General features: G+C 44.6%; 1 protein-coding gene and 1 pseudogene across 1 annotated transcript; both read right to left on the reverse strand.

Moving 5' to 3' along the window:
• Nucleotides 1–4,303: 4,303 nt before the first annotated feature.
• Nucleotides 4,304–6,246, reverse strand: LOC144256510 (nuclear distribution protein nudE homolog 1 pseudogene; annotated as a pseudogene).
• Nucleotides 6,247–12,327: 6,081 nt separating this feature from the next.
• On the reverse strand, nucleotides 12,328–13,586 carry LOC144256616 (putative vomeronasal receptor-like protein 4). The gene is made up of 2 exons (XM_077801954.1): nucleotides 13,553–13,586; nucleotides 12,328–13,226 (listed from the first exon to the last, which is right to left on the reverse strand). Exon 2 carries the CDS (start codon nucleotides 13,219–13,221, stop codon nucleotides 12,328–12,330), a length of 894 nt encoding a protein of 297 aa, XP_077658080.1. The 5' UTR covers nucleotides 13,222–13,226; nucleotides 13,553–13,586.
• Nucleotides 13,587–26,338: the final 12,752 nt, after the last annotated feature.

A 26,338-nucleotide genomic window follows, 5' to 3' on the forward strand; every position in this document is an offset into this window, starting at 1 on the left:
GCTGAAAGTTCTGAATCCCGGGTTCGAGGAATATTTCTCCCCGTACGGGCCACCAATTGTCTCGACCCCTCGCCAGCAAGGGAAACACGACACAGGATTCTTCTTTCAGCAGTTTATTCAGGACCCTTGAAGCATGATGAGAAAACAGGGAAGAGAGCGAGCGGTCGGTCTGCCCTAGCTTAAGTACCCAGCCCCGCCAATGAACTAGCACCACGTGGAAAAGTCTAATAGGTACAGCGCAGCGGAAGCAGGCCAGAGCCCAGCCCCACAGCCTTACAAGGAGTTGTTTACTTCTAACAACTCTAACTGCTAAAGAAGCAGAAGCAGGAAACCAGCGCCATTTTCAGGGTGTGGTTGCCAGCTCCCAACACCAGTTTTCTCAGCACCATTGTTGAAGAGGTCATCTTTTCCCAATGTATGTTCTTGGCACCTTTGTCTAGTATGAAGGAACTGTATTTATGTGGGTTTGTCTCTGTGTCCTCTATTCTGTACCATTGGAATACAAGACTATTTTGGTGCCAATACCATGCCCATTTTTGTTACTATTGCTCTGTAGTATAGTTTAAGGTCTGGTATAGTGATGCCACCTGCTTCACTCTTCTTGTAAGGATTGCTTTGGCTACTCTGGGTCTCTCTCTTTTTTTTTATTTTCCAGATGAATTTCATGAGTGCTTTTTCTATTTCTATGAGAAATGTCTTTGGGATTTTGGTTGGAATTGTATTAAATCTGTATAGTTAAATTAAATCATTTTTATAATGTTAATTCTGCCTATTCAAAAACAAGGGAGATCTTTTCATTTTCTAAGATCTTTAATTTCTTTCTTTAATGTTCTGTAGTTTTCAATGTAAAGGTCTTAAACCTCTTTTGTTGTTTTCAAGTTTGTTTCTTTGTTTTTGAGGCTATTGTAAGTGAGGTAATTTTCCTACTTTCTCTTTTTGAGAATTTGTTACTGATGTACAGAAATGCATTTGATGTGTGGGTACATATTTTATATCCTGATACTTTGCTGGTTTTATTTATTAGTTCTAGAAGTTTTCTGGTGGAATTTTTTGGATCCTCAAGTTATAGAATCCTGTCCAGCAAATAGCAATAGTTTGAGTTCTTCTTTTCCTATCCGTATCCCTTTAATTTCTTTCATCTGTCTAATTGCTCTGGCTGGAGCTTCAATTGCTGTGTTAAATAGAAGTGGTGAAAGGGGGTATCCCTGTCTTGTTCCAGATTTTAGAGAGAATGCCTTCAATTGTTCTCCCTTTAGAATGCTGTTGGCCTTAGGCTTAGCATAGAGAGCTTTCACAATGTCCAGACGTGTTCCTATGTTTATGCTTTTAGATACACAAACTCACCCTGTGCCCAGGGGCTCTTCCTAGCTCCTCTGAGACGTGAGAAACCTGAAGCTCCAGGCTGGGCACAACTGGCCGCGGCAGCTCAGTGGGAGCCTGGACTCGGGCAGGTCTGCATCGTCTCCTGGGCTCTGCAGCTCCTTCCTGTGACTGGGCTGCTCCTCTTGAGCACTTACCAGCTCTTTCATGTGAGCAGATGCGATGACGACGTCTACCCACTGTGAGGAATCAAATCTGATTTAATGTGAATTGCTGGTTCTCCATACACATCAACTTTGTAAGTTTTCTCTACCCTCTTTGTCTCTCTGAGGGGTAGTTTATAAATGCTTTCCCAGTTGTTGAGATAAAAAATTACCAAAAATATTTAACACATTATTTTGTAAATGAATAACCCTGATGTTAGGCACCATTTCTCACTGTGACCAATTTAACTGACAGGAAAAACAGTAGGAAAGATTTGTGCGTTTTTTTTTCTAGACTTTCATATAAAAATTATTAAAGTCTTGGCAACTTATCTGTTTCTGAAGTACCGAGTGGGTTAACTGGACATGACCGCAGGTTGGATGTGGCCACAGGACGCCTGTTTGCCAGCCCCACTTTTTAGGAAACAGAATCCCAAGGTCTTACCAGTCCTCTACGCTCCCCCCGCCCGTGTTCCCCGGAGTTGATGGCCTGGGTTCCGGGTCTTCCTGAGGAGGGGAGGGAAGAGGAGGCACTGGGCACACCCCTGGCTAGGGCTGTCACCTGTCCCCTGCTCCCGCAGGCCAAGGCCAACCTGGAGAAGAGCAAGCCGACGCTCGAGAAGGAGACCGGGGCCTGGTGGGTGAGCTGCGGGTGCTCATCCAGGTGACATAGGAGGTGGGGCACAGGAAGAAGCTGGAGGGGCAGCTGCAGGAGCTGTAGGCCCAGGGCAGTGACCGGGAGTGGCCCCAGGCCAAGCTCAACAACAAGGTGCAAAGCTGCAGGTGAGCGGGTGCCACAGGCCAAGGGCAGGGGCTCTGTTTAGCTCACTGCGGTCACTCCAGTTACACCCCTCCCCCGGGAGGGGACCCTCCCTAGTTTCACCTTGTGAAAACCTTCACCTGCTCAGCCGAGGAGTGTGCACTGAGCATCTGCTCTCCGACAAGCACTGTGCTTGATCCCGAGACACAAGATCAAGGAAGGTGACAGTCACTGTCCCTGCTCCAGGACACTCCAGCCTGATGGGGTGGGAGGACACCCAGGATCACACAGATCAATGCAGATTAAGCTGGAAGGGGAGGCACATAATGGAGTAGGTGACAAGAAGGTGGGAAAGGCTTCCCTCAGGAAGACTATGATCACATGGACATGCAGAAGTCTGCTAGGCAGAGGGATAGCATGCTCAAAGGCCCTGTGGTAAGTGGGGAGATCAGAAATGGAGAAGGCTGGCAGAGCGGAAGTGCTGAGCTGGGAGAAGGATAGTACAGAGAAGGCAGCTGTGACCAGAAGACACAGGAACATTCAGTGAAGTTATTATTCCTAGTGATGTGAGGCCATTGAAGGGCAGTAAGCTGACAAATGGCACGGCCTGCCTTTGGTCTTGTTTACCTTTGAAGACACGTTCAGCCTGAATGTCCACTCATGGGAATGGTCAGAAGCTTGGTGGATATTTAATGTACTATGGCCTGGGGCCAGGGGCAGCATGCATTTGAGAGCAGGGGTCTGCTACCCCAGTACAACAAGCGTCCTGGAGGAACCTTGGTAAGATCAGTCACAGCCTCCCTATAAATGGGAGGAGGCAGTGGCAGGCGGACACCTCGGAGACCCGCTCAGGGACAGGGGCTGGAGTGGAGGCTGAGGTCCCTTGGCCTTTAGGGTCTGTGTCTTTGGTTGTGGCTAGATGAGCTGGCAGAAGGACAGAGACCAAGGGTGGGGAAGGGAGGGTGGGGGCGGGACCCCTTGGACATTCATGTGGCCTCCACAGTCTCTTCCCCAACTCCAGGGAGCAGAGGAGACCAGAGCTCCTCTCAGCCCTGGATGCTTGGCCTGCGTCACCCTTGCCAACGTGGGCAGGGATTCAGGATCCACTAGGGGATCAGGGCCCAGTCAGTAAGCTAGGGCTCCAGTCGGGTCTCAGAACCACAGTCCAGGGACAGGGACTTGCCTCAGGGACCACAGAGTTACCCACACCCTGCGGATATGTTCTGTCAGTGGAGGCTCCGAGTCACATCTCACGGGGTGCATGATGTGGTGTGAGGAAAAGGGGCTCCGCTGGATCAAGGAGGATCCTGTTCTAGAGGTTTCCACTGACCAGGGTCCAGCACTCTCAGAATGAAGTGGAGAGTGTCACGGGCAGGCTCCATGAGGGCAAGGCCATCAAACTAGCCAAGGACGTGGCATCCCTCGGATCCCAGCTCCAGGACACCCATGTCAGCGCCCCACGGCACCGCCCGGCGGGGCTGGGGCGTGACCCTCCTGGGAGGGACCCGCGGACCTCTGTGTGTGCTTTCCGTAGGGGCTGCTTCAGGAGGAAACCCGGCAGACGTCAGGGTGTCCACCAACCTGTGCCGGCAGGAGGACGAGAGGAGCGGCCTGCCAGACCAGCTGGACGGGGAGACGGAGGCCAAGCAGCACCTGGGGCGTCACTTCTCCACCCTGAACACCCAGGTGCCCGCTGCGGGACCCTGCGGGCTGGAGGCCGCACCTTCCCCTCGATGCCCGGGTTCTTACCTGGCCGAGCCCGGGCCACGCCGCTCGGCCACCGGCTCCCCTGCTGTCGGCTTCCTCCAAGGAGGAGAAGGGGCCTCGCTCCTCAGGTCACTTTACCCAGCCCGGGCATTGCCATTTCAGCTTTCCTGCTGGAAGAAGCAGCGTCAGGACTCGCCAGCACCGAGGAAGCCGTGGAAGAGGGGACGAGGAGGCTCCGGAAGGAGGTCGAGGGCCTCACCCAGCACTAGAGAAGGCAGCTCTCCTGACAAACTGGGAAGGTCAGGAGCCGGCGTCAGCAGGGGCTGGACGACCTGGTCGTCGACTGGACAACCGGCGGCAACGGCCGTCCGACCTGCATCACTCGGAGGTGCGCTGGGGCAGCTGGTCCGTCTGTCCCCGCTGCTCCGTCTGTCCCCGCGGTCTCTGCTCCTGCTCCCCCCGCACCTGTCTGGTTTGGGGACTGGTCATACAGGAAGTTCGGGCAGGATGCGAGTTTGGACTCCAGTGCCCCTACTTTCGGAAGCAGGTCCCCCCAGATGTTGAGGGCTGACATCCAGGCTGCAGCCATGCGGGGGGGGTCCCACTGTTGGAGCCCTCCTGACCACCCTGGAAGGTCCCCGGTGTGTTTAGGCCACAGCCGGGTCCTCGACGTGCTGGGGGAGTGGACAGCGCGGAGCCATGGCCTGCCCAGCTGTTCTGTCCTTTCAGCTGCCCCAGAGCTGGGCACGGGCGTCCGGGCGCTGTCCCCGCCGCTGCCCAGCCAATGCCTGCCGCCAACCTCTGGCTTCGCCTTCTGCAGCTGAACCGATCCCAGGAGGCCCTGCTTCTCATCAGTTCACTTTCCAGGTCGGCACTGCTTTCAGTGGCTGGATTCAAGTGCTGCTCAAAGTCTTCCCGAGACCTGATGGTGGCTCCTTTTGCTCTTTCCAGCTCCCGGGGTATTCTGCAGCTGATGGTTAGTGGCGCAGGTCTGAGCCAGGTCATCCTCCAAGGCTGAGATCTGCCGGCGGCCTTCAGCTGCAGCTCAAACCTGGTGCCTTTCCCCTGCAGGTGAGGGCGGCGGTTCTCTGACAAAAGGTCCCGGTTCCTGGACTCAACTGTTGCAGCTGCGTCTCCAATTTGGCTTCACATTCTCAGCTTCCTCTTGGGATTCTCGAAGCTTCTCCTGAGTATCCTCTGCCCTCCGCTTGTAGGTCTTTGCCAGAGCTTTCCAGTAGCTGGCTTCTTCCTCCGCAGAGCCCAGAGTCCTTCCTGAGTCTTGCACTGTGAAAACGGGAAGAGCTCACTCTTCCTGGGGCATGGTGTCGGCAGGGCTCCCAAGACCTGGGCCCTGGCAGTGAGGGTCAAGATTTGCGTTTTTATTCATGTTATTTTTATTTTATTTCTATTTATTTATGTATTTATTTATTTTTTACAATAGTGAGAATTGAAGCCAGGGTTACTCTATCACTGAGCCACATCCCCAGTCCTTTCTTTTTTTTTTGAGTGTGGGTCTCACTAAATTGCCCAGCCTTCCATAAACTGATAATCCTCCTGCTTCAGACTCCCTACCTGGTGGATTACATGTGCACTCAGAGGAGGAATGTTCTGTGTTGGCTTATAGTTTCTGAGTTTGGACTCCAAGTCAGAAACATCAGGGAGGAAGAGAAAAGATGCTCAGCTCACAGTAGGAGGGAAGGAGACAAAGAAAGGAAAGAAGGAACCAGTCGCTCCCCCAAGACCCTACTTCTGGTTGACACTCATCACCTGCCTATAGTGAGAAACGAGCAGTCCATTCAAATTTTTCATCTATCAAATGGACTAATACACTGAGAAGATTAGAGTCCTCATGATCCAATCATGATCCGACTATGTCTTAACAGCCATGCTGCTGAACATTCCTGCATTGCCTGACATGACCTCTAAGTATAAAACAGAGTATTCCAACCCTGGCCCCCCAAATCTCATGCCAATCTCACAATGCAAAATTCATTCCATCGCCAAGAACCCCCATCTCTGAACCATTAAATCATTGCTCAAAAGTCCAACATCTTCTATTGCACTGAAGGCAAACTCTTGGCTGTGAGTCACTGTAAAAATCAAAAGCAACTTACATGCATCCAACAGGCAATGGTACCAAGTGAACATTCCCATTCCAAAAGGGAAGAATAGGGGCATAGAAAGAAGGGCCGGCCCCAAAGCAAGACCAGTACCCACCAGGACAAACACCAAATCCTGTAGCCCCGTGTCAGACATCCAGAGCACCTGGTGGTGAGAACATTTATGGTGTCCACCAAGCAAAAGTAGCACAAAATAAATGTGGGTTGGAAGGAACCTTCTCTCTTTTTAGTTTCAGATACTGATCAAAGAAGGGCATGATGTTTCAGACATATATCAAGTTGAGTGTATTTGCATAGCGGCTATTAAATACTTTGAAACATTGTGATGGTTTCTCAAATTAAGGTGCTGGTTTTCTGTCCTTCCTTCTATCAGTTATTTCTGTGAACAGTGCTTGTGAGGTCTATCTGTAGACCCACATGTGACTCAGTGGTCAATCTGAGGAGGAGCTTTGGTCATCTTCAATTTTAATGGATTTCAGATGAGGTCAGGCATGTTCAGGGTGTTTGGCCATAGACCTCTTAAAACATTCCAGATGAATAAGTACATATCAGCATCTCTTAATATAATAGGTGATAGAGCTAGTGATAAGAGTCACATTAATTATGTTTGACAGCTTTCTTTCACAGAGGTCTTTTTTTGTTTGATATTAATTTATACAACTTATGTGGTACTATGAGATATTTCTATACATATAAGCCTTTACTAATATTCAAACCAAGGAACACACACACACAAAAATACATAGATGGGCTGGGGATGTGGCTCAAGTGGTAGCGTGCTCGCCTGGCATGCGTGCAGCCAGGGTTCCATCCTCAGCACCACATTCAAACAAAGATGTTGTGTCCACTGAAAACTAAAAAATAAATATTAAAATTCCCTCTCTCTAAAAAAATTATACGTTCAAAAATACATATATATTCTCATGTATATATTTACATATATAGAGATCTTTTTTTATGCTGAACACATGGAGACTCTCTTCCTCCAGCTTAATGAATATACACTGTGTTTCCATTGTCTATGTTCATGCTGCCAAATCATAGCCCACCAGAACTCTTTGCTCCTCTATACACTTAGTACCATTTTTCCACTTTCCCCATCCTCACCTTGCCCCAATCACCATTCTGCTCTCAACTTCTAGAAGATCAACAGTTTCCTGTTCCACCTGTGAGTGAGATTTTGTGGTATTTGTCTCTTTGTGCCCGAGTTAGTTCACTTAACATAACACCTCCAGCTCAATTGAGGTGCCGCCAATAACAGAATTTCATTTTATTTTAGGGATGGATGCTTTTCCATCATGTATGTGTTCCCATGTGATTTTTATCCATACTTCATTTGATGGTCACTTAAGATGGCTCAGGATTTTAGCTATTTTGTTGCAAGGAGCATAGGATTGCAGGTGTCTCTTAGACACCTTTAATATGATTTAATATTAAATGTGATTTAATATGCTTTATATTTAAACCCAAGATGCCATCACTGGACCGTATGGTAGTTTTATTGTTGACATTTTTGGAATCTCCCACAGTTTTCATAACATCTGTACCTATTTTCTTTCCCACCTACAGTGTGTGAGGGTCTCTTTCTCACCATATATCTACCAGCACTTGATAAGCTTTGAATTTTTGACAGTGGCCATCCTAGTGACATTGAGGCTTGGATTTGCATCACCCTGAAAATTAATGAGGTTGAACATTTGTAAGTCGTCTGCTGAAAAACATGTTCATAGGCTAATGTCCCTATTTAATCAGGGTCTCTTGTTGTTGTTCTTGACTTTGTGTTTTTTTTTTTTCTTTTTTTTTATTGTTGGTCGTTCAAAACATTACATAGTTCTTAATACATCATATTTCACAGTTTTGTTGTGGATTTTTGTTTTGCATATTGATTGCATATCATGGTGTCCACTACAAGGCATTGCTGGTACTGACGAACTGTGTCCCACTGAGCTACACCAACAGCTTTGCTGTTGGGTGTTTCAGTCTCTTTGATATATCCTGAATAAAAATGTACTATGAGACTTCGACTTTCCAAATAGGTCCAGCTAATAGGCAGTTAGTCTCTCCCCTCTGGCTTATTCTTTTATTTTCCTGTGAACATCTATTTTTAGTTCAACAGAATCCCATTTGTTTAATTTCCTGTGGTTTCTGTCATTTTGTTGACTTGTCCAAAAATTCTTGCCTATTATAATGTCCTAAGTCTTTCTCTTGTTTTCTTCTACTACTTTTGTTGGTTCAGGTCTTATATTTAAGTCTTTAATCCATTTTGACAAAGTTTGTAGCTTGTCAGGCACAAGAATCTAGTGACATTCTTCTCCATGTGGATGGATATGCAGTTTTTCCAAGACCACTTCATTGAGAAGTCTCTTCTTTCTCTAGTGCACCTCCAGAGCACCTTGTTAAAAATCAATTAGATCTAGATGCATGAGCTACTTCTAGGCTATCTATTCTTTTCCATTAGTACAAGTGTCTGCTTTTATGCCAAGCCATGGTGTGTGAAGCAGGAAGTGAATTAGGGCCCTTGAGCTGTCCTGCAACTGAGGCCACACCTCTCCTGGGAACTTCCATGTGCAGGTGCTGATTTAGGAGGGCCCAGTTGCTATGGTGATGCTCTGTTCAATAGGAGGCTCTGTGCCTGCCACACAGTTGATCAGTTCTTGACTTTGAAGTTCAGACCCCAGATGCCCAGGGGGTAGAAAGTTATGGGCACAAGCTGATAATCATAATTGGGCTGCTCATACCTATGAACTTAGTTTTGCAAAAATTTTCCAACAAAAACCTTTTTATGATTATCCTCATATAATACAAATGCTGAGCTTGTTCTGTGTCACTATCTAACTGCCAGGGATTTAGTGAAGCAGGAACACCAGCTTTTCCCCTATTTGTGTGTTTGTCTTTTCTCCATACCCTCATCACCTGATCCAGTTACCTAAATTAAAGGCTGTGCAGGTCCCAACACCAGGCTTTTTAGGTTCCTATAGCTTTTTAGTGTATCTAAGTTTTGAATTCATGTCATGCCTCTGATTACATTCTTTTTGAAAAGGAACATTGATCTCAACCACAGAGCACATATAATATTCAGGGTCACTTTTATGTATACAAAATTGTTTCCTCCCCCCGCAGGCACTTTCTAACACTTATTATTTCTTCTCTCCTAGTTAAGAACCAACCTAACGGGTGTGAGGTTGTGTCTCCTGAATATGATTTGCAGTGTCCTAGTGGTCAATGATGATGAACACCTGCTCATATGGTGTGGACATTTGCATATCTTGTTTGGGAAAACATTTTTCAAGACCTTGCCCATTTATAACCTGTTTAGTCTTGGGCACTTTGTCTATACACCAAGGTGAGTGACTCACATTGTTTAGAAAGTAAAACTGTACTACTCACAACATTTTTAAATGCAGCTCTCATCCCATTGCTGGCTTTTCAATGTGGTGAGGGTCTCCTTTGTGTGAAGAATGTCTTTAGTTTGACATAGACCCACTTGGTAATTGCTGCTATTTTTTTTTCTGATTTGGAAATCATATCCAAAAACTCACTGACATCACCAAAGTCAAGGAGTGTTTCACCATATTGTATTTGAGGAGTCCTAAATTTTCAATTATATGTCTGAATCTTTGCTCAACTTTCAGTAGAGTTTTGTGTGATTTCAGATTAGGACCCGATATCATATTTTGCAGGTGGGTATCTACTTTTACCAACAACATTTGCTGAAGAAATACATGAGGATAGCTCAGCATCCTAGTTGAACTTTGTGGGTTCTTAGCAATGAATTCAACATCAAATTAGGAAGTACTGACATTGAACTATAATACCTTAACACAAGGGGGACCATCAGATTCCAAGGGCACGTGTGCTATATGGTGTCACTGATTCACTAAGGAACAGTGGCCATGTTTATCATAATGGAAAATAATCAGAACTGTGGGACTCAGAGAGATATTTGGCATTGATCAATTGATAAACAGGTGTGCAGAAATAAAACAAATGACAGTTCTGCCTAATCCTTTCTGGATTTTAGAAGGAGAGAAACCCCATCTGTTCTGAGGGTAAATCTGACTCAAATCTCTAGAACAGGCTTCATGGCTCCTCCATTAACTCCCATCCTGGAGCCAGTCTGCAGACACAGAGCTGCTGTGTGGAGCGGGAGGGAGCTGCCCATGAGGGACCTTGCTGCACTGCCAGAGCACACTGACCCCTTCCTCCTACTCTTCCCCAGTGAGACGGACGTTCACCTAATAGAATGACTGGTCACGGCAAGGAGGGAACCATCACATATTTCAGCGATAATTAACACTGGGTATGAACTGACGATAATGGAAACCAAAATGTTCTTGAATCCACCAATAAGAGAAGGGACTTATTAGGCTTGTGATCAATGGAGTTTTCTGGGACTCAAGGTGTCTTGTATGATATCCACTATCAGTTAGGAATGATTGATGACTTTTACTTCATGTATTCCTATGGTTACTTTCAAGATATTTCTTTGTTTGAATTTTTAGCAACTACAGGTTTGTAAAGTCATTGATGTGTCAATTCGTGTAATAATTTCTCTCAATTTCTGAATGTGGTGTTTTATCTCACAAACTTAGGGAAATACTCAGTCATCTCATCTACAACCATTGTGTAAGCATTCTCAGGCACAACTCATGCAGAGTTCAAATTACTATTTATATTTTGCTGCTTTAAAAGACACACAGGTATTTGTACAATCAAAGAAAAGTGATGTGCTACCAGTCATGCCCGAGAGTTCCAATGGCCAGTGTGTTCCCATTTCTCTCTTTTATCTCCCACTTGACAGGTGTGTAACAATGTAATCATGTGCTTCATTAGTTTCAATTATTTTCCAATTATGGTTTCTGATGCACTTTTATTTTCTCCACTCAATTCCCACATTTTAGAGTAAAGAAAATCATACTTACATAAGGAATATAAATTCCAGACAAAACTTGATACATTGTGTCCAAAAGTCAGGAACCATTTTCTTTTTCACCTAGGTATTGTCTGTTGTTGGTGCTTGGTCACCTCATCCTCATGTTTCTACATTTACTCGTCATTCATTCCTATCTGCACTTCCGGGATTTGTACTCCCTGCCCTGGAGTCCACACCAGTGATGGGTCTGGGGAGGGCTCACTCTGTCTTGTTCTCTAGGCTCCATTTTGGGAGAACTGTGGATCTAAGGCACTCGTAAAACCTTTGTCTTCAAAGACACCACCATTATATGAAGCAAATAAACTCTAATTATGGAGTATGACATAATAACAATAAATCATTTTAAATCTGTGTTATCGTGGAATAAACAAACCACAAGAAAAGGCCTTCACCATTTCTTCCTAGAGACTTAAAACATCCCAAAACAAACATGGTCATAAGAAAGACAAAGAGGACACATAGGTATGAAGGAAGGCCCCTAGGCCAACTCTGAAGTCCTAGAGGGAAGACGATCGGCACATCAACAGCATCAATGATATTTCAAAAGGCTCAATCAAATACTTGATGGCTAGATCTGTGCATTCTACAGGAATATGTGTTTTGACTCATATCAGAAACAGGAAGATTAAGTTCACTGCATTTCACATCAGTATGTGTTGTGGATAACTGAAGACAGAAGGACAATATCAGGTATCACAGAGGCAACTAGTACCCTCTTGAAACAAGCCATGATTTGTGATCAATACAAACTCCTCATATATTGGGGAAAAATGCATTCAAATTGTGAGTCAGAAATCAGAAAACACAAAAGAAAACTAAATTATTTTCATTATGTATCCATGTATCATTCTATCAATGACACAACTATAAGTCTCTATTTTTTCACATTTCATAATGTACATAATAAATTCTATTATCATTCCATTCTAATATCATTCAATTCTATTTTTAAATACTATGAACCTCAAAATGTATTCTATTAATCATAACTAAATATACCTTAATCTTAATACGTGTCAATAGAGTTTGAGGTTTACAAGGGAAATGAAACCTGCAAATATCTTGAGGGCCTTAGATATGTAGAAGAAGCACCCGTAACCATCTTCCTATGAAATCTGTCATAGGACTGTCACCAGCTTTGTGGTTTGGAAATGTGCCTCTATGCGTATCATCTACCCTAACTTGATTTTTCCCTCACATACAGCAACAGAAATCTAAGAATTATTTCAAACTTATTTACTGAAAAGATTAATGAAATAGACATTTTCTCAAAGTCTTTCCTTCTCACTGAGCACGACAACACTCAGCAAGGTGTCCATCCCTGTGAATCAGCACAAATGGGCTGAGGACAGCGTAGCCAAGGTCCACAAGTTCTAGAACAATTACTTCTAGGAAATGCGTCTCTAAGGTAAACGTTACATATAAAGTCATAAAGCAATCTGTCCAATAGAAGAAGAGAAAGCAGAGCATCAGAAGGAGAACACTCTTTGCAGCCTTCACCTCAGGGGGGGTTCTGTGGAGGAGCTTGGAGGTCTGAAGGTGGAGCACCTGCTGGTGGTGCTTGTGGAGGAGGAAGACCAAGTAGCCACTGGCCCAGCCCATGACACCCTGGAACACAGCATCTCGAAGGACCATGAGAAGAACAAAAATCCATCTAATTATCAAGGTTTGTGGTTGTAAATAACAATAGTTGTAACCACTAGTAAATTGTGATGTGTTCATGCTGCTGATATTTTTGGAGTAAAATGTTAAATTCATGCTTATCAAGGAATTGAGTATCCAAAGGAAGAGCAACAAGGGAAGCAGGTGCCATGCAGACCTGGGCTGCAGCCTCCTCCACCTGGAGGCTCTGGGACTGATGGTGATGGCCTGGACCACTGTGAGGAGACTGGTGGTGCAGATGGACAGGCCCCGGGCCACCCTACCAAGATAAACTATGATCTTACAGGCTGTATCACCTATGAGGTGTCTCAACCCAAAACTGGTAATTGTCCTTGGCATTACTTTTGAAAAAAGTGTTATCATATTTGTAAAAGCCAAATGGATGAGAATGAGGTGTATAGATTTCATAGTGCTTCTAAACACACTCATATAGTTTACAAGAACCAAGATGTTCCCCACAACTCCAAGTCCTATTAGAAACACGAAGATTATCCCCTTGACAAGATGCAAAATCATTTCTTACTTCATACCTTCCCACCTAACCAAACTTCAGAGCTCTGTATCAAATTTGGGAGGCATTTCTGAATTACACAACTCACTTCTCTTTCACTCTGTCCGAATGAAAAGAAGAATTTCAGAAGAGAAAGTGGCATTATCCCAGATTGGATTTACAGTTATAGAGTGAACGGCTCTAAAAGAAGGTCTTGCATTGAAAGACTTGTATGACTCCCAGCTGGGAATAAAACCCAAAAGGTGGCAGGTACATGCATCCATCCTGGGGAAAATTTGCCAAGATAAATATGAGAAGTGTTCCTTGCTTCATGGTATTAAACTAAACTTAAATAAATTTTGTGAAAGTTTAATATAAAGCAAAATAATGAAATAATACTGGATAAGAGACACTAAGATTTTGAATGTTAATTGTTTCCATAGGCACTTTGCCAAGCAGACATATAAGGAATGAATTTGACACTCATGTATGGTCTAATGCTACATGTGAGGACATGTTTTAGGTTAGTTGCAGACAGAATTCTTTCTCATTAAACACAAATGCACTTAGGAACATAGATATATAATGCAAGGGGAAATTTGTATCTTGGAAATCAAATAATATTCCAAAAAATAGGAGCAAAAATATTACATAAGCTAAGCATGCAGACAGAGTCACAGCAGGACAACATGGAGTTGGAAGAAACTGAAATTTTCTAAAAGCAGAAAAAGTTACTAACTGTCTATCCTCAGGACCCACCACAGAGCTCTCTGCTGAATCAGATCTTGCACACAGGGTCACAGTGGCCCCACCATAGCTGAGGGACACCTGCTGTAAAAGACCCCTTCATCTTCCTGGCCAAGGTCATACCTTTAAATACCAGAAGAAGAGGGAAGGTCCTAGGGCTCAGACCCTGTCAGCCACCCCCTTGCTCAGTCACAGAGTAAGACCTTGACTGCTGAGGGATGTCCCCTGGGCCTGTGAGCAAGTCAGATCCTAGGGTCCACTCACCTGGGTGGCTGTGCTGCAGACAAGCTCTGGGCTGTCTTTTAGACAAGATGCAGCTGTCAAGGTCACATTTGTACCTTCTGGGTTTGTGAAGTTTTTCCCTGCAATTAACCACCACAGAGGCTCCAGTGTTCAGAGCTGACACCTGTCAGGGAGAAGCTAGCCCCTGTGGACACCAGTCCCTGAAGCATGGCTCTCCCTCTCCCTCCACAATTACTAAGTTTGTGAGGCTCAGACCTCACCTCAGTTTTAATTGGAGCTTAATTATTCTACAAGAAGTTTTCATAATAAGAAAGTGAATCACCAGCCAAGTCTCTGTGTCTGAGGTTCCCATTTCTTGTCCCTCCCTGCACTTTTCCAAAGTCCCACAGCTGAAATAGGTTGGTGCCCACTTCTGGGACACAGAGTGTCACTTCCCCTCATATTCAAGGCCTACTCCATGCACAGGGATGTGGTACTTGAGGACCAGCACCGGGGACTCTGCCTTCAAAGCAAGTCTCAACCAGTCACCTGGGAAGGACAGGAGCCACTTTTCTCCACCTGTTCACCTTGGTAGTTCAAGAACGTTGCAGTAAGTGGTTTCTATATTACTTGTACATTGACCAAAAACTTGAACCCAATGGCTAGATGCACCCACAGTACCACTCACAAACAATCAAAAGTGCCATCACAGAAATGCAAGTCAAAATTACAGTGAGATCTCACCTCACTGTTAGAAAAATGGCATTCATTAAAATACAAATAGAAGTAGATTCTCTCAAAGATGTGATCAAAACAGGTGAATTCATGCCCTTGTGGGTGGGACAGCACATTAGTACAACCAAGTTGGTAAGCAATATGGACATTCCTTAAAAATTTAAAAAAGGAACCACCATATGATTCAGCTATCCCACTACATGGTATTTATATTTAAAAATCTAATTAGCACGATAGAGTAATACAAGTGCATCAATATTTATAGTAATATAATTCACAAGGGCCGAGTTATGGAATGAGCCCAGGTGATTACTAACACATGAATGGATCAAGAAAATATGGAGGATGGACAAACTGGAGTTCTACTCAGCCATGAAGAAGAGTAAAACTATCACATTGTCTGGGAAATGGATGGAACTGGAGAATGTTGGGTTACATCAGGGGTAAAACATTTCACTTCATAGGTGGAAACTGGAGAAAAATTAAGGGGAACAGACTGTGCAGATTCAATTAAAAAAATAAATAAATAAATAAAAAAGCCATGTCCATGGAGCAGAGAAGGGATTTGGTTAAGTGGGAGAAGTGGAACCAGAGAGGAGCTGTGGAATGAACTGGAGGTAATCAAGCTGTGGACCCATGTGAAGGTACCAGGATGGACCTCACTTGGTGTGTGTCTAGGAAGCATGACTTGATAAAACAATGAATAAATACAAGGAAGTCGAGTTAGAAGAGGAATGGGAACAGGGGGAGGAAGAAGGGGATGAAAAGTGGGAGCAGTGGGGACTCCAAAGGAGCCAGTGACATTCCCCGCGTGTGTCACGTCAGAGGAGGCACACTTTAGGGTGACTATAATGCCCTAAAAAAGCATTGAAAAACTCACACCTCCTGTGCTCTTCCTGAAGGGCATGTCTATAATCCATCTGCATCCCAGGAAGGTCCTCATATCCATCTTCATCCTGCCACCTGGAGGAGTGTTTGTGTCCCTGTTGCAAAAGAATGTCAATGAATGTGGCCAGGGCTGAGGGGGAGGTGACAGCAGCTTTCTTCAGAGACAGAGCAGCCGGGGCTGGCCTGGGAGGCAGGCTCCTGGCCACTGGGCCTCCTCTGTGCCCTGAGGGACTCATGACCTGGGGATGTGCCCTGCACACATTAGGGATAGAACCCTGGGCCACACATGGAAGCCACCTGAGTTACGGTCCCTGGTGTGGAAGGGAGACCCAGGCCTGCATGGTGGAGTGGCCACTCAGGGCACTTGTGAGCTCAGACACAGAGTGAAACAGAGCCGTGAGCAGTGTTCCCTGGTACAATAGCAGCACTAAACCCTGTGACATTTGATAGGGGATTTTGTTTACAAACTTACAATTTTTGCCTGAGTTTGAGATGTATATTAATCTTTGAAAGGCCATATACAATCTCAGCAACTTGAAAAACCAGGATTATTTTCCTTGAGGCATTTCTAAGAGGAACGCTTACAGCACTATGATCAACATAAAAATATAAATAAGTAAATACCAAATAAGTCAACATTATATCTCACACTCTACCAAAACAACAGACCAATGCCAAAATCAGTAGAAAACAGAAAATAACTAAGATCAAAGCCAAAATCTGTGAAATGAATAAAAAGGCAATATGACAGATAATTTAAATGAAGAGTAGGCTTTTTGAAAGGATGAAGAGTATTGACAAAGACCTTCACCAAACTAACCAAAGGAAAGAAGGGGAAAAAACTCAAATTAACAAAATCGAAGGTGAAGAAGAATACATCACCACAGACACTACTGAGATCCAGAGAATCATCAGAAACTATTTCAAATTTTTTTCCTCCAGAAAGCTAGAAAGTCTTGAAGATACTGACAAATTCCTAGAGACATGTGACCTCCCCACCCTGCGCCCCGAGGGTACACAACCCTTACACAGAGCAACACCAAGTGATGATCTTGAAGCAGCTGTGAAAAGTCTCCCAACACACACAAGCCCAGCACTGGAGGGACTCTCAGCCAAGTTCCACCAGTCCTTCAAAGAACAACTGTGACCAGTCCTCCTCGGGTTATTCCATGAAACAGAAAAGGAAGAAACTGCCAAACCCATCCTGTGGGCCAGCATCACCACTCCAGACCTGACCAAGACTCATCAAGGAAGCAAAACCTCAGTCCATTACCCCTGATGAACTCAAATGCAAATATTCTTAATAAAATTCTGGCCAATCACATACAAAAACATGTTACAAAGGCAGTGCACCATAAAAAAAATGGGTTCATTCCACAAATGTAAGGTTGATCCATCACATGCAAACCTAGGAATGTCATTCATCACAAAATAGACTTAACGACATGAATCACATAATTATTCCAACACAGTAAAGTGCTCACTCATATCTAAAACACTAGAGGAACTAGGAACGGAAAGAACATATGTTAGTAGTGTAAAGGTCATATATGACAAACCCAAGGTCAACATTATACTGAAGGGAGAAAACCTAAAACATTTCCACTGAAAACTGGAACAAGTGTCACAGGTCCACTTTCACCCACCCTATTCGATAAAGTCCTTGAAATCCTACCCAAGCAATCAGGCAAGAGAAGGAAATTAAAGGGATACAAATAGGAAAATCAAATTATCTATTTGCTGATGACATGATCTTATATTTAGAAGACCCAGAAAAACTGCACCAGAAGACTTCTAGAGTTCATAAACAAATTTCATAAGAGCAGGAGAGAATATCAAACACTAAAATCAGTAATTTTCTATACTCCAATAAGGAATCTGTCACAAAGGAAATGAGGAAATATATTCCATTCACAATAATCTCCCCCCCCCACAAAAAAAACCCAAAACCCTTAGGAATTAACTTAATAAAGGATGGGAAGGTTGTCTACAGTGAAAGGCAGAGAACAGTGAAAAAAGAAACTGCAGACCATGGAAGATGGAAAGACCTGTGGTCTTCTGGGAATGGCAGATTCATGTTCTAAAAATGGCCACACAATCAAAAGCATTAAGCACATTCATGCAATTCTTATAAAAGTGTCAATGGCATTCTTCAAAGACTGAGCCACAGCACTCCTAAAGTTCATTTGGATAAATAAGAGACCCACAGTGAAAAGTCAATCCCGAGCAGGAAGAGTGATCCTGCAGTCGTGAAGGTTCCTGATGTCAGCTACGCTGGAGAGCCAGGTGACAAAGGCAGCAAGGTGCTGGCACCCAGACAGGCCTGGAGACCTGGGAGGGAGCAGAGGACACAGGCAGGCCCCTGGGGACAGGGTCCAACACCAGGCAGCCGAGATGAGGCAGCCTTTCTAACAGTGGGGCTGGGTCCTGAAACCCTGCAGAGAAGACCCGGCCGCTCTCCTGCACGAGTCACCTCCACGTGAGCCAGGACCTGGGGACTGCACCCAGATGTCCACAACCACTGGAAGAACATGCAGGCCTAACACCCCAACATGTCCCTGAGGAACTTTCTCACAAGGCCCCTGGAGCCCATGAAATAAAACCAAAAATCAATAAATGGGCTGGTGTCAAATTTTAAAGCTTACGCACAGCAAAGGAAACAAGAGTGTGAAGAGAGCCCACAGAATGTGAGATGATCTCAGCTCCTGCTCCTTAATAATACCATGACAGCCAGAGCGTACAGAGGCCTGAAAAACTAAACACCCAAATAAAATGACATCGTCATCATCATCATAAGGCCCAACTAATCACTAGGTAAAAGAAATATAAAAAGACAGTTCTCAAAAGAAGAAATACAAGATCTGAACAAATATATGGAAAGATATTCAGCATCTCTAAAAATTAGGGAAATTAAAATTAAGAATAAAATGAAGTTTCATCTCACCCCAGTCAGAATGTCAATGGTCAAGTATACAAAGAACTGGGGCTGGGGTTGTGGCTCAGTGGTAGAGCACTCGCCTAGCATGTGCAAGGCCCTGGGTTTAATCCTCAGCACCACAGAACAATAAATGAATAAAATAAAGGTATTGTGCCCAAGTATAACTAAAAAATAAGATATATTTTTTTTTAAAAAAACAGAATACCGAGAACAATATGGGAGGAAATGTACACTTATACATTGCTGATGGAACAGCAAATAGGCATAAGCACTCTGGAAAGCAGTCCTGAAAATAGTAGGAATGGACCATATGACCCAGCTACCCCACTTCTCAGTATATATTCAAAGGATTTTAAATCCGCACACTACAGTGAGGCACCACATCAATGTTTACAGCAGCTCAATTCACAGTAGCCAAGCTATGGAACCAACCTGAATCCCCATCAACACACGAATGGATAAAAAAATGTGGTGTATATGACAATGAAATATTATTCAGCCATAACAAAGAACGTCGTATGCATCTGTTGGTCCACGGATGGACCTGGAGACTACCGTGCTAAGTGAAACTGATCAGATCCTAAAAGTCAAAGTGTAAATATTTGCAGTGATATATGAAAGTTACTGAATAATAAGGAGGAAGGGAGGGAGGGAGGGAGGGTGAGAGAGAGAGAGACAGAAGGAGAAGGAGAAGGAGGAGGAGGAGGAGGAGAGGAAGGGAGGATGGAAGGAAGGGAGCGAGGGAGGGAGGGAGGGAAGAAGGTAGGTCAGTCGGGTCTTCCATCTAACTAGGAAGAAACTCTGTGGACTGGATGCAGGGGCCGAGGGGGAGGGAGAATGAAGTGGAAGAGAGAAGAGGAGGAGAAGGAACGAGTCCTGAGTTTCCTGAGAGCCACATCAATCACCTGGTGGAGTGCACTTCCCTCTTATTCCAGAGCTCTGTAGAGTGATCTTCATCCCTCTCTTTTTTGTCGTTTATTACACTATGATAATACACACTAGAGGATAAATGATTCCATGTTCATAGTACACGGAACACGTTTCATCATACACGCAACATGTTCCCGTACTTCCTCATTCTTTCCCTTTCTCCTCCTCCTGATTGGCCGGCTCTACTCTTCTGACCTCCCTTTTGTTATAATCATCTCAAAATCATAAATATATGTGTACATATATGTGACTCATTATGGTCTTCTCATAATGGGCCTAGCATAATTTGGGTGATTTTTTACCTCTTTCTCTCAATCCCAGCCACTATTCTATTGGCCACCCTCCTATTTTCACAAGATCTCTTTCTTTCCTCCTTTTATTATTTTATATTTTTTATTTTTTATTTTTGGCAACAGAGATTGAACCCAAGGTGCTCAACCAGTAAGCCACCTCTCCAACCCCTTTTTATTTCATATTTTGACACAGGGTCTCACTAAGTTGCTTAGAGCCAAACTAAGTTGCTGATGCTGGCTTTGAACTTGAGATTCTCCCACCTTGGCCTTCCTGGCCCCTGGGACTACAAGCAGGTGCCACCGAGTCTTGCGCTTTTCTCCCCTTGTGCTTCCTAAGCAGGCTGGGGCCTGGTCGCTACGGATAGCAGCTGCAGAGCTTCAGGAATCATTGGTAGGTTTCTGGTACCTTTCAAGTTGAGAGAAACAGGATACACATGGATACCCAGTGTTCCTCAACCCTTGGTTCGAAACGCCGTCTTTCCCCCAACACATATTTTTGCCACCTTTGTCAGAGGTCAGATGTCTGTGCCTGGGTGGGTTGGCCCCTGTGACCTCTAGTCCATTCCATTGGCCTTTCTGTCATTTCAGGTCAGTACCGCGCTGTCTTGTTACTGTGGCTCTGTCGTATAATGTGGGATGTGGTATTGGACGCCTCCAGCATTGCTCTTGGTGCTGAGGATCCGCTTGGCTATTCTGCATCCCGTCCTCTTCCATACGAATTTTCAGACTTTTTTCTCTAGGACTGTGAAGAGTATCATTGCTATTTGATAATGATGGCATTGAACCAGAAGTATACATCACTTTGGGTCATATTGGCGAAAGTACCTTCATTATAGGAGTATTGTCAAACATCATTCCATAAATATTGGTTGAGTCTGTATCTCTTCTTGTCTGTATTTGTTTCCTGTCTTTTTGAAAAACAGATTCACAACTAAGCACATAAGAGGACTCCACATAAACATCAAAATGTGGATGTTGGCAACTACGGAGTGAAAAATGGACGTGACTCACTGTGGTATGTTCACGTATGCCCTTGGGAAGGTCGGGGCACATTAATTCCACAGTCCTTCCTTATCCCACCCCTCCTTCGTGCCCTTCATCCTCCTTGACCTACCCCACTGGTCTCTCTTGTATTTATATTCTTATCTGCTCACCTTATTTTGGATTAGGTGACAACAGATGCTAATCTTTTTAAAAAACACTATAAGTTATAGCAGAAAGATCAGAAGAAGAGAGGGAAGGGAACGGGAAAGATTGTGGACTCAATTAGAACAAAGTATACTCCATGCTGTTCTGAGTATGTCTTTTAGGGTCGCTGGCAAATACGCACAGGAGACAGCTCTGAGCTCAGGCCCCGTTTATGGACAGAGGATGCCCACCATCTGCAAGGCTGCCCACCATCTGAAAGGCTGCCCACCATCTGCAAGGCTGCCCTTCTGCAAGGCTGCCCTTCTGCAAGGCGCAGCAGCCAGTGTCCCTCAGATAGAAGCTCATGGATCTTTTGGACAAGGAACAAGAGCAAGCTAGAATAGACCTTGGGCGCAGGTGGCTGGGTAACAACAGCTTTCTGTGTTTAGGGACGTTGGGGTGGGGGTGTATGGGAAGAGGGTATCTTAAATTTCATTTTCTGGGCAGTTTATACACCTATATGGGGTCCCAGAAACAAAATTGAGTTACCAATGTCTAGGGACCTAACGTCTTGGCCTCCTGTCTTACAGTGATAAGGGGCATTGTTCATTCTGCCTTCTTCAAGCTGAACAGGGACAAAGAAGGGTCAGGCCAGACTTCAGGGAGGGCCTATCCTGGCTCCTAAGAGCTGGCTTACAGTCTGATTACTGAGTGCTTTTACTAGGTCTTGTAAAAAGAATTTCAGGCATTTTATTAGATAAGGTCCTGGTAAGAGCACCGTGATGACTTTAAGGGGATGGCCCATCAATGGGGGCAGCCAGGGGACACTTTGTCTCAAAGGTTCAGGGAGATGACTGCTGCCACTCCCAGCAGCATTTCTGGATGCTCTCCTAGAGCTCAGCTATGTTTCCTTGGACTGTTCCGGATTTGTTGGTAACAGCATTCCTCTCCTAAAACCACACAAGTGCCTCCCTTCTCTACCATTGGGAAGCCGATGGCTCTCCTGTTTTTGAGAACTACATTGGCTAAGGAGCTGACTTGGATTTGAAGAGACTCTAGGGAGTATGCCACCTGCTAAAGTCCTCATTCAATTCTTGGGAGAGTGTAGAGTAAACATGGGTGGCTCTGCCTATTCCTGCTACCCCGTGCCACCTGCGGCCAACATGCCTGACACAAGGAGGGCTGGGGCTAGGACTGCCCTTTTGCATCTGAGACTTGAAGTGGAGTCCAGGAGCGGGAGGAGAAGGTCAGTTCAACCTCCTCCACAGAGTATGTGGTTATATCCAGTGTGAGGAGGACGGGGGGCGGGGAGAGGGTAGGAATAGGGGTGTCAAGCCGTGAAGAATGGAGTTTCCTCAGAGGAAGGGGATGCCAGGTTAGCTCTGGAGTGACTGGGTGACATTGTAAGTTGTGTTGAATATGGAACCATTAGGTAGCATGGTGGAACAGAGGCATGGGAGGGAGAGGGTGCACCAAAGAGGAGACATTAAAATAAAGAGGTCCCAAGAGGTTTCATCAGGTGAACAGACACTAGATGGGAGTCCATGGAGAGGGACAGGGTTTGTATCAATGAGCTGAGGGTAAGAGGGACTCAGAGACAGCAGTCAGAAGTGTAGGAGGGATAGAACTGTGGAGGACGTGTGAGGTTGTGTGGAGCTCTGTGAGCAGAGGGGTCCAGGTGTGGGCTAGCAGTGCTGTGGTCATTGGGCTATGCTGCTCATGGCTTGCTGACTGGCGGATGCTGGCCTTAATAATCTGGCTATTCCTGCTGGATCTTTCCCTGCCCCTCTACCCAGACCCCAGCCTTGATGGTGGATCCCAGTGGGTTCTGAGGGTCAGGGATGGTGTAGGTAAGGGTCACATTGGCTACTTCCTCAGTTGAGGGGGACACAGTTTGAGAAAGGAACTTCCTGGGTAGTGACGTGAATGTGACGGCAAGATAGTGGGGAGGATAAGCCTCATCAGAGCTCCTTTTACAAGCTGCCATTGGTTTGTGCTTGACGCACACGTATCTGTGTTGGAAAAACATTCTCAGTCCCAACGAGGGAGTAGCTCCCTGTGATGCGACTTTGTGGCATGGTGGTTGTGCAGGCATCAAACTGGAGAATGACGGGCACGTTGGGTGTGCCCTCCAGCAGGTGGAGTTAAGAAGAGTTGGTGTGCCCCAGATTTTGAGAACCTGGAATTCCAGATAGCCTGTTATTTTGGAGCACATAGGAAACAAATAGAGAATGGAATTCAGGAAGAGAAATTGGAGGTTCCTTCCAGAAAGAAGCTGGAGAGGGTGCCTTGTAGGTGGAGGAAGGAGATCTGTGCCTGAACTTGGGCCAGGAAAGATGTGGCACAAGGGAAGCCTGTTCTACACACAGGTTGTGACCACAAGACCAGTAATGGCACCAAGAGGGCCGGACTGAAGGTTCCTCTGCTGTCCGTGTTAATCTGATTTAGGGGGTTAAGCTGCAGGAGTACTTGGCACTGGAAGGAGGGGCCGGTTTAACCTTGCTGAGATGAATCCGTGAGGGTCTTCCCACACACTTGGGGGCTTTGGGGTCGTCAGGAGAACTTGGAGTGGTCCTGTCCATTTGGGGATAAAAGAGAAGGATGGAGGTTCCTGAGAGACACCCAGGCCCTGGGACGAGGGTGACAGGAGGGCAGTAGAGAGGAGGGTTGTGGTTCAAGAAGCAGATGCCTCGTTAGAGAAAGAGTGGAAAAGTGGTCGCTGAGGGGACTCAGGAAACAGGGTGGACCCCAGGAGGAAAGGGAGGACATACCTAAGTTCAACGGGGCTAAGGAAGGAAGGGGAATGAGAGTGGCTGTAAACCCATTAGGGCCAAAGGTTAAAGGATGGCCCAGGGTTGTTCTAACTCTAGGGATGTTAGGGAGCTAGGATTCGAGAAGAGAACGAGCTCTTTCTAGTTTTCCTGAGGACTGAGAATGATGGGGAAGGTGTGGCTTCCAGGCGAGGTTGAGGGCGGTGCCACCTGTTGGGACACATGAGACATGAAGGAGGGACTAGTGTCGGAAGTAAGCGGGGGGGGGGTGGGTGGGGTGGGGACAAATCTGGGAATAATTTCTTCCAGAAGGACATCAGTGATGGTAGAGGAATCTTCAGTACTTGTAGGGAAAACCTCTGTTCATCCTGATAAAGCCACGTGGTGGTGCCCTAAGAGCACCTGTGGGGAGGGAGAAGAAGGAGAAGGAGGGGTGGGAGTGGGAGATGGTGTTGAGGTCCAGAGAAGGGTGATGAGTCTCTTGCCCATCTTTAACCTGCTTGTTCTTGGGTTTTCTGTCTATCCACCTCTGTGAGAGACTCACATGATTTGGACAGTAAAACTCTACAAGTCACAGATATTCCCGTGTGGATCTCATGCCATTTCTGGCTTATCAACGTGTTGGCTGTCTCCTTCATGTGCAGAACATAATTAGTTTGACGTGATCGTGCTGGGTAATCTTATATATATATATTCTGCTTTGGAAGTCATATCAAAAACTCAGTGAGGACACCGAAGTCAAGGAGTATTCGTTCCCATATCCTGCGTTTGAGGCATTCTGAAATTTCAGTTTGACATCTGAATCTTTGCTGAATTTTGAGTTTGTGTATGGTTTAAAATTAGTGCCCATGTCATATTTTGCATGTGGTTATGTAGTTTTTAAAAGGGTCCACTTCTCATTCTTAGGCAGTAGGAATACAGTATGTTTCACCATGACGCATGACTCAGCGGTCATTCCCAGGAGTGCTCCGTGTCCATCTTCTTACTACTTTGGGTATCTTCATTTGTGCCTCCAGACATACTCCCAAGTTAGTATGATATTTACAACATTGCAAATAGCAACTGAAGGACATTTTCTAATACTACTTAACTTGTATTATTCTTAAAGTTGTATACAAGCAGGTCTGTACATACAGCATGTTATACTGGTCACTATATGGACATTGATCATTAGAATTGTAAACCATTTTATTTTTATAAAAAGTCTAATTAGATTTAATTAAGTTTTCAAAAATTATGTAAAAACCTAGTTTAAATTTAAATTTCAATTTAAATCTTTAATATTCCAAAGTTATGATCTGTACTGTCTTTGTCTTTTAACTCATAATTTTGAACTATTACTATCATTATTATTAGGTACTGGGGGTTGAACCCACACTTTATCAATGAACTGCACTCCAGTTCTTTTTATCTTAAAAGTCTGGCTAAGTTGCTGAGGATCTCACTAAGTTGCTGAGGTTTGCTTTGAATTTGTGATCCTCTTGCCTCAACCTCCCAGGTGGCTGGGATTACAGACATGTTCCATGTTGCCCGACGATATGTGAATTTACAAATTTGCATTTCAGTGCTCAGAAATAAAGTTTTATTGGAACTCGTGGAAGGTCATTTTATATGTATTATCTGGGTGTTTACACATTATAAGACCAGAGTTGAGTAGTTGTGACAGAGACCACATGACCTGAAAAATTGAATAGTCTCTATCTAGTTTCTTTGCATGAGAAGTTATTGATCCTTGCTTTAAATCATTACTGACACTTGAGCACATATCATATGAAAGTTTTGATTATAACAAAATAAATACTTATTTTTTTTAAATGAGAGCAAAAACAATAATATTTATGAAATAAATGCATGGCAACTTTTGAACTATAGATGTCTTTCTTTTATTAATTATCTGAATACTGCTGGTCTATGAACAGAACAACTAGATATGTTCAATAATAACATTTGACAGTTTGATAATTTTCAGTTACTAAAAGCCATAATTTATATATGCATATTTCCAATTTTGCTTGTATGAAAGTGTTATCTGTTAATTCAGCAAGACAAAACATTTTATTTAATAGTTTGTTGATTAATAACTTTAAACTAGGTCAGCAAATTTATGTGTCTTCTAGTTGTGGACTTAACTTGGGCCCCACAAACTTTTGAGGTGAGTCTCTTTATAACAGAATGCCCTTCAAAGAATTTTGCCTCCAAATAGCCACACATGGCTATGTAGTTTTAACAACACCATTTGCTGAAGAAATTCAAGAGTGTAACTCAGCATCCAGGATAAACTCTGTTGGTTCATGGCCATCACTTCAACATCGTATTTGGAAGTGCTAGCATTGAACTAGAATCTCTAAACACAAAGGGATCATCAGATCCCAAGGGCACATGTGTCATGTGGAGGCACTGATTCACCAAGGGACAGTGGCCATGTTTACCATAACGGAAAATAATCAGAATTGTGAGGCTCAGAGAGATTATTCACCTAGGTATTTGTCAG

Source organism: Urocitellus parryii, chromosome 8 (genome assembly GCF_045843805.1).
Source record: "Urocitellus parryii isolate mUroPar1 chromosome 8, mUroPar1.hap1, whole genome shotgun sequence".
NCBI lineage: Eukaryota > Metazoa > Chordata > Mammalia > Rodentia > Sciuridae > Urocitellus > Urocitellus parryii.